Source organism: Myodes glareolus, chromosome 7 (assembly GCF_982192425.1).
Source record: "Myodes glareolus chromosome 7, mMyoGla1.1, whole genome shotgun sequence".
In the NCBI taxonomy this organism is placed as follows: Eukaryota; Metazoa; Chordata; class Mammalia; order Rodentia; family Cricetidae; genus Myodes; species Myodes glareolus.
In genome coordinates, this window is record NC_142032.1 from 101,296,688 (window position 1) to 101,306,065 (window position 9,378).

The 9,378-nt window shown below is 34.8% G+C and overlaps 1 protein-coding gene across 1 annotated transcript; it reads right to left on the minus strand.

Annotated features, from left to right (window-relative positions):
* Positions 1–7,717: 7,717 nt before the first annotated feature.
* Or52j3 (olfactory receptor family 52 subfamily J member 3) lies at positions 7,718–8,653 on the minus strand. The gene has a single exon (XM_048429556.3). The coding sequence runs from the start codon at positions 8,651–8,653 to the stop codon at positions 7,718–7,720; it is 936 nt and encodes a 311-aa protein (XP_048285513.2).
* Positions 8,654–9,378: the final 725 nt, after the last annotated feature.

The window sequence follows — 9,378 nt, forward strand, 5'->3', positions numbered from 1 at the left end:
CCAATAAATTTTATGTTCAAGATGCCACATATGCTAATAGAAATTTCCTTTGTTTTTAATACATTTTAATACATTTTTAATAATAAAAAATAGGTCAGTAGCTTATTCTCCTTAAAGTCCATTCTTTAGAACTGCATCCATGATACTTAAGAGGAGTTCAATGAAGCCAACCAGTCAATCTCACTCAAACCTTAAACTTTAAAATTTGAGAAAATTTCTATGTGCTTCATCATATGAGTTTATCTAACTTTGATATTCCATTTAATAGACATTGATCAAGTTTTCCAGCACATACCTGACAAATTCTATTTTAAGATTGACTGCATGAGGAAAACTAGGGAAAGCTTCTTCTTCATGAACCTTAAGATTGGGGTTCAGTTTTCACCAGTGGCTACCACAATGAACAGAGTCAGTGATCTTGATTAATAAAATATGAATAAGACAAAAATATATCTAAATTGATTTAAATGTGGAAAGCGTTCCTAAACATTTTTAGACTTAAATTGGTGAAAAATACTTTGAGTTGTGAGAATTTACTTTATGGATGGTACATATTTTAGCTAAATAAATGTAATTATGGTTCTTTATTGGTGATGCTTCTGAATTATACAAATATAATATCATTTTCAGGTAAGCACTAAGGTAACAAAGAAGTTGTTCCTAAATCAATTTTGGGTGTGAATGAGTAGACACCTTCCTTCTAAAAGCATTTACAAACAATAGATGTTGTATTTATTCCCTTTATTTTGTATTGTTTTAGCATTTTAGTTTTATTTTCTCCTGTTTTCTGAAAAAAAAAAGGTATTGATTTGTAGCACAACGCAGAATGGAAATAATTATACAACCAAGGTTAACCATGATATCAAGAATCTGTCGTTATCAGTCTGCACAGCACTGAATTTGCAGGCATATGTGATCAAGTCTTGTTCCACAGTTAATTTCCATTCTTTATTTTTTATCTCTTCCTTCTTGATAGTTAGGCCAAAGAGGTACCCTGCTTGAGATTTTATATATAAACCCACATGTATATTTTGTTTCTGTCTTTTTAAAGTGGAAGACCCAAATGCTTTTTATTGCTGATTTAATAAGAAGCCTTTCTATTTCCTTTGAAATTTCCAATTATTGAAAATGATTTTTTTCATACAATATACTCTGATTACAGTTTCCTTTCCCAACTCCTCCAGCATCCTCCCGACTGTCCTCCTTTCTAAATCCTCATCCTTGCCGTTTTTCATTAGGAAAAAAAATCAAATAGTCATCTAAATAATGATAACAATAGATAAAACAAAAGCAAAAACTTTGGGACAAAACAAAACAAACAAACAGAAGAAAAAAGAAAAAGCAAGCAAAGGAATACATACAGACACAGAGACACACAGGTCAGCACACGCATGAAAACACAAAACTGGAAGCCATAAAGCATACACCAAAGACCTCTAAGGTAAAATAATAGTAATAATAATAATTAACTTAAAAGTAAAAAAACTAAAAACTAAAAATAGATAAATAAATTTCCTGACTAAACATTCAAAGACAAAGAACCTCCAAAACTGTCGTCAGTTCTTTTTATGTCGACCATCTATGGCTGGGGAGGGGCTGCTCTTAGTTTATATTCCTAGTGAGTCTCCATTGGAGAAAACTAATTTTTCATTTTTTGAGTGGTTAGCTATTGGATTTAGCTTCTTGTTAGGAATGGGGGTTTGTGTCCACTCTGTCAGTACTGGAGCCCCATCTGGCTCAGGCCCTGTGCATGCTGCTACCGTCTCTGTGAGTTTTTATGTAAGTTGGTTCTGCTATGTTTCGAAGGCCTTGTTTCCTTGAAGTACTCCATCCCTCTGGCCCTTACAGTCTTCATTCGTCCTCTTCTTCAAAGTTCATAAGACCTGAAGTAAGGGATTTGATGGAGACTTCCCATTTATGACTGAGTGCTGTAAAGTCTCTCAGCTTTTCTAGCATTGTCTTTCTGTGGGTCCCTATTTTTGTTTCCATCTACTGCAGAAGGAAGTTCTGATGATGGCTGAGAAAGGCACTAATCTATGAGTATAGTAGAATGTCATTAGGGATCATTATATTTCTGCATTCCTTTAGCAGAACAGTAGTATTTGTTTTTCCCTTATGGCCCTAGTCAATCTAGTCTCAGTTTCTCAGCCACCCAAACAGTGTCAAGGATTAGTTCAGTCTCATGGGGTGAGCCTTAAGTCCAGTCAGATAGTGGCTGGTTACTCCCACAGATGTTAGGCCATGATTGCACTAGCACACCTTGCAAACATCATCATTGTAGATACAAGTGTTAGTAGCTGGGTTGCTGTTTCCCCTTCTCCTTTGATAGTATGCAGATTTTCTTCCAGGACCATGAAAACTAATCCATGGGATAAAGGCTCTGAGTAGTCACCAGCTCCACTCTCTTTGTGTTCAATCAGTTTGTGGAGAGCAAACAATTCAAACGATTTAAAGTTCCAATATTGTTCTACTTCTGTGTGAAATGTAGTGTTTTTTGAAGCTATTTGTCCAATAGTAAAATTTGCAATATATTGGAATATATTCAAGTATCACAAATACTAGATTGCATAATGAGAATGGACCCTGAAAGATGAATAATTAGAGAGCTTCCACATCAGTGAAGGTTGGCAATTCAGAGAATCACTATTAAAGGTATCAAACAATGGAGGATTTTCACAAGGATACTATGTAAGACTATATAAAATAAAATGAACACCTGTTGCTCAAGTGTACACACCTTATGCCAGTATATTCTTATAGTCAAGCCTCCATTCTATCTCTATGATCAAAGATTCTCATTTCTTTTCCTGTTAGATCACTAGTTTCTTTTTTCTTTGTACTAGTATACCCAAGAGAAAGACCCAGATTCTAACACCAGCAAAGTTTAAAAATCTGCTATTGCATGTATCTAAATTCTATTTGCTCAGGGGAGAGATGTTTGGTACTTCAATCAAAAACAACACCCAAAACGAAGTTTTTAGAAGTGCCCGGTGATAATGCAAATTAAAAAAGGCCCAAACAGTATTAGTCTGATCTCATTAAATATATCCCATTACCCATCACTAGACAGTAATAAACTATGACCTATTATGAGACCAGACACAAAAGGCTAAAACTATCTTGTTTCCAATAAGGAAATTGTTTAGCCTTATAAATTTTTAAATATTTTTTCTAATAGAGAACATTAAATTTGTTCTGATGTCTTTAACCTGGAATCATAAAAAGTGACGGATTGACTACACACCCATAATATTCAAGTTAGCGAAAGTGTTAAAGTTAAGTATCTTATTGATAAATTACATCACACCACCAATTATCTCAAGTCCAACATTAAAAATTAGATGGTTTGGCATGATATCAGCATCATGAGTCAGTTTTTAGTGTTACCCCAATAAAAATAAACTTACAAAATTCTTTATTACATTGAGACATATCATGCTGGTTCATTGATTTCTGTAATGAAAATAAGATAAAAATATAGCAGATAGATACTAGTGGTAATGGGGTTACTTCTCCTCCAAATACAAATATAATAAAACCATACACATATTTCATTAGCCTCAATTTTGAAATTTCTCTGCGGAGTAAATACATTTTCCAAAAAAGTATAATTTATTTTACTTTATTTTATTATTCCTAATATCATTAAACACACAGAAAAAAGTACATGAGATCAGTGGATATCACACAATGCAACAGAGTTAAGTATTCATTTCCATGTTGGAGGGTTTGCCCATGAAAGACATGGATGTGAGATACTCATTGTTCAGGATAAGTGATTATACTGGATCTCCTACATAACAAGAACATTTTTCCTACCTTGAAGTTAGCTGATTGACAACCATCATACCATATCTGACCTTATTCCTCTCTCAAAGGAACTTAGTGTGTTTCATTGCTCCATCACTGTCAAGTGAGCCTCTTACTTTGATAGTTTAACCCTAGAATAGACATTCTTAAAATCCTTCTTGCAAAATCTACTTAGTCAGATGCTTGAAGGGAATCAAAAAGGCAAAGAGAAACCTCTCAGTAAGTAGTCATTTTCGAAGACCACTCGCAACTCTAAAATGTTAGTATGATCAAAAGGTCAGAAGCATAAGATACCTTTCAATATTTTAAATATGTACATTAGAATCCTTAAATTGTATGTGTGTGTTTGTGAGACACACAGAAACATAGTCATGAGTATTTACAAAATAAAAATTTTTACTGCTTGAAAATATTTATATTGAGGAAAAAATAAAAGGATAAAAATAAAACATGCAATTCTTAAAGAAAGAAAGGTAAAATGCATGAACTAAAAATTCAAATTTTATTTTTCATTGTTGTCAGGAATATATAGAAGGATAGGAGATAAGAAGTATATAAAAAAGCCGTAAAAAGTTCTTAGAAATAGTAAGTAGATTGTCAGACAGTAAGAACTTACTGAATACTGAACATGAATACATGCATGCATTGATATATATATCAATAATAATCCCTGCATATATATATATATATATATATATATATATATACATATCTCTGTGTGTACATGTGCATGTATGTGTATAGGGGTAGGAAAGAGGATGAACTGAGCTCAGCCACTGGAAGCAATGTAAAGGTCAACAAGGGAAACACACAGCAGAAAGTTGTTCTATGATCTCTGCATGTCTGCCTTGACGCCCATATACATACACACAAACAATATTATAAATAAAATTAACAGTTACTCAAAATATATATATATGGATATAAATAAATATATCAATAAATATTATAACATTAAAAATAAGCATGTCATCTAAAAATCAAGGGTAAAATGTGTTTAAAGAACTGAATTTGTATTCTTATAATAAATTTCCTTAACAGCATTAGTTAATAGGAAATAAAAACAAGAAAAAAAGTAATAGAAAGAGCAAAATTCTCTAAATTTCTTTTCTTTGATTCAAATGTAAATGCAAATGAGACAAATGTGAACATAAAGACAAAGTAAAAACTAGTAAGTCCAAGGGAAGCTGTGGTCAGCCACAGTGCAAAGATCGAGAATACATGGTGTATCTGATGTAAAGTTGTGAATCTCAGAGAAAGAAGCTGTATGACATTTTTTATAAAAGCAAATTGTGAAAAAAAATGTCTCAAAAAACAACAATATTTTCAGACTATAACATGAAGTAAATAGATACAGGAATTTTTTTCAAGTTAAATGAAAACAAAACCAAAAAGAACACATATTTTTGTTTTGTTTCACAAAATCACAAATTGGTTTTAACATAAAGTTAAAAACAAAGTCTGAAACCTTTAATGATTATCCAACAGAAGAAGAGATACAAATATTACAGTTTACAAAAATCAATTAAGGAGGCAGTTTAATAAGGACAAAGTAGCTACATATTTCAGGGTTTATGATGAAATGAAATTATGGAAAATATGAAATTTTTAAAAATATTGACTCAAAAAAATAGCATAGTGGAAACATGTTGTGACTGGTGGAATCCCTGACACATCATAATTCTACTTAAGAAAGAAAATCATAATAAATTACACTTACATTAAAAACTGCAGAGATTGGCAGTATATTTTCTAATTAAAATAAAACAAATAAGTAGATGAATATTTAAACTGAATTAAAATTGTAAAATTACAAAAAAATAACCTATTATACAACTCCTTCACTTTCTTTGTTAAATTTATTACAAGATTTTTTTTTTTGGACTGATGGGAATGGGATAGTTTCCCTGATTTCTTTCATGGTGTGGTTGTTGGTGATCTATAATTGGCAACTGATTTCATGTGTTAAGTGGTTGTTGGTGATGTATAATTGGCAACTGATTTTATGTGTTAAGTTGTTGTTGGTGGTGTATAGTTGACAACTAACTTTGTGTGTTAAGTGGTTGTTGTTGTAATATAGTTGGTGAGTATGTGTTAAGTGGTTGTGGGTGCAATATAGTTGATGAATGAGTGTGTTTTGAGTGGTTGTTGGTGGTATATAATTGGAGATTGTGTGTTAAGTGGTAGTTGGTGGTATATAGTTGATGATTGTGTGTCAAGGGGATGTTGTTGGTATATAGCTGGTGACTAACTTTGTATTAATTGGTTGTTGGTAGTATATAGTCAGCTACTGACTGTTAAGTGGTTGTTGTTGGTGTATAGTCAACAACTGACTGTGCTGAGTGGTTGGTGGTGGTATAGAGTTGGTGACTGACTGTGTGTATTATCTTTATATCTGTCATTTTATGAGTGTGTTTATCAACTGTTGCCTATATCTGATGGAGTCTTCAATGTCTTTTATGCATAGAGTCATTTCAGCTTCAAATAATGATATCTTGACTTCTTTATCTCTTGTTTGTATCCTTGTATCTCCTCCACTTGTCTTATTTGTCTAGCTAGGACTTTGATGGGATGTTAAACACAGAACAAAAAAAAACATGCAAATATGAGTGGGAAGGTAGGTTGAGATGGATCTCAGGAGAGGTAGGGGGTTATCATGATAAAAATAATCTGTCTAAAATTCTCAAAGAACAAATAAAAATACTATTTTAAAAGATTTACTCTCTATAATTAACAGATGATCTAAAAACGTCTATGCTTGGTATGAGATTAATATTTTTTACTTGGCAAAAGTCACACTCTAGAATTTGCCCCTAAAATCAGGAGAGCAGCTGTGCCTGGTTATCACTAATGGCACTAGTGCTACATATGCCTTAATAGGCACAGTCTTGGAAGTGAGTAAGTGTAAGGTTATTCACCTTTGCTCACAGTAGAAGCTGTCCCTTCTTGCTTCACTTTACTTCCTTTTTTAGTCTCAAATACATAAATGCGTGAAAATGTGAATTGATTTGTTTGACCATAAATTTTATTCCTAGGCTTTGATTTGTTTTTAGAAAATCATTTGAACGCCCTCTTTAGCCTCATGTAAAAAGTGGTTATTCCCAACTCACAATACAGCTTCTCCCTTTCCTTCTTAAAAGGAATGAGAGATATATCACAGATTCTTGAAAAGGCACCTTGGATATCGAAAAAGCCATTATAAGATCAAAATGTAACTTGAAAAAGCAACAATAGCTACAGTGCCAGGCAATTACAAACACACGTCACACAGGTATGAAGACTCCATGTAACTGGATCACGTTATGCTTAGGCTATGAAGACAAGGCAGGGAGAATCAATGATACATTGCTAGTGACTCTGGGGAAAATGTTCTTGAAAGTAAGAATTTACTTTAGCTGTCACCCCAGAGTCCCATGAATTTGGAAGACTATTCAAATTTAAGCCATCAATTTACCATTAATTGTTTTAAACACAGGATTGTGACTTTAGAAGGCACTACAAGAACACAACATTTACAGAGTCAAATAGTCTGAATAATTTGGCTCTTAGTATATCTTTCAAAGTTAGAATGTTCCAAGATACACAATGGATATAATATTAATGTAAATTCAACAAACAACTGCAAACATGCCTGAATGGAAGAAAATAGGGAAGGAAGCCAGAGTTCTTCAAGAGTCCATACAAGGAAGTTTCATGTGATCTTGTCCCAGAGTAACCTGTCCGGTCTAGTCTAACAGTCTGTTGACTAGAAGATATGGTGAAGTTTCTACAGAACTGTGTTATTAATCCACCGGCTGGGACAAACCAACTAGTTTTGCAAACTGGTAGCTCACAGCAAGACATAGGAACCATCCCCTAAAACAAGAACACTGGGCTTCCTAGGTGGATTGAAGAATATGCGAGACTCTTACCTTTCAGTAAACACTTTGAGAACTCGATCTCTTATCTGCTTTGTCCTCACACCATAAATGATGGGATTAAGTGAGGGAGGAATGACCAAGTAGAGGTTCGCAACAAGAATGTGAATGTAGTGTGGTATGTTTTGTCCAAATCGGTGAGTGAGGAAAGAGAAGACTGATGGGACATAAAAAACACAGAGAACAGCAACATGGGAACCGCATGTGCTAAGGGCTTTTAGCCGTGCATCCTGAGATGGGAGTCGGAACACAGCACGGAGAATGAACCCATATGAGATGCCAATAAGGACCAGGTTCAAAAGAAAGAGAGAGATCACAAAAAGGCCATACACGACATTGATATGGATATTTCCACAGGACAACTTTGCAATGCCCATGTGTTCACAGTAGGAATGTGCTATTATATGAGCTTGACAAAATGGTAGGCGGTGAATGAGATAGATCATTGGACATATAATCAAAGCTGGACGGACGACAACACAGATACTGATTCCTGTCAGCACTCGAGTTGTTAAGATGGTTGTGTAGTGGAGTGGAGCACAGATGGCTATAAAGCGGTCAAACGCCATGGCCATGAGAACCTCGGCCTCCATACCGGTGAAAGCATGGATAAAAAACATTTGAGCCACACAGCCTCCAAAATTTATTTCATGAGCATCAAACCAGAATATACCAAGCATACGGGGCACAGAGGCTGTAGAAAGGGCCCGATCGACTGAAGAAAGGATTGCCAGGAAGTAGAACATGGGATCTCGGAGAGAATGCTCTGTCTTGATAACAACCAGAATTGTGGTATTTCCCATTAGGGCCACAAGATACATACAGCAGAAAGGCAGAGAGATCCAGGCATGGGTTTCCTCCAGACCTGGGATCCCAATGAGGAAAAATGTAGATGGGTGAGGAAACGTCCTGTTGTGGGTTGTCATCCTGTACTGGTCAGAAGAGGTGAAACTTTTCCTCCTGGTGAGAAAAAATGAGGGAAACATACACACGCACACACACACACACACACACACACACACACGAAGAGGGGAGACAGACAAAGAGAAAAAGAGACGCACAGAAACAGAGGGAGAAAGAAAGAAAGAATACAAAATAATGAGAAGATGCTCAGGAGGCAGGGGTGGAGGGGCTAGTGCAATTGTAACAACATGTACATGGAGTTGAACTTGCTTTTCCTATGAAATATAGCCTCTTGCAGCAGATAGTGTGCTCACTCGACTCTCAAACCATTTGATTAATTCTGACCATGTTCATACTGTGCTTTCATTTACCTCTGAGCAAAAGTACTATGACAAACTCAGTGCAGATTTGTAATAATTAGACCTCTCTTCTTCCTTTGAAAAAAATTACAGAATGTGATTTGATTCTGTGAATCCTCTCTGTTTCAGGGTTTAGTATAGGAAAAGGAAACACACTACAGAGGAGGTAACAAATGCAGAAAGCCAAGTAGAGCAAACACAAACCATGAATTCAGACTTATAGGCATGTTAAACCTCAAAATACAAGTTCTGACTTCTCATATGGACTATAACAGAGGCAGGGGTTTGAAAACGGGAATTAGCCTGTATTCACCATCTGTCTTTCCAAGTACATTCTGTGTACTCACCAGACATCAGCAGCAGACTCACTGCAGTCTTGGGCAAAATCT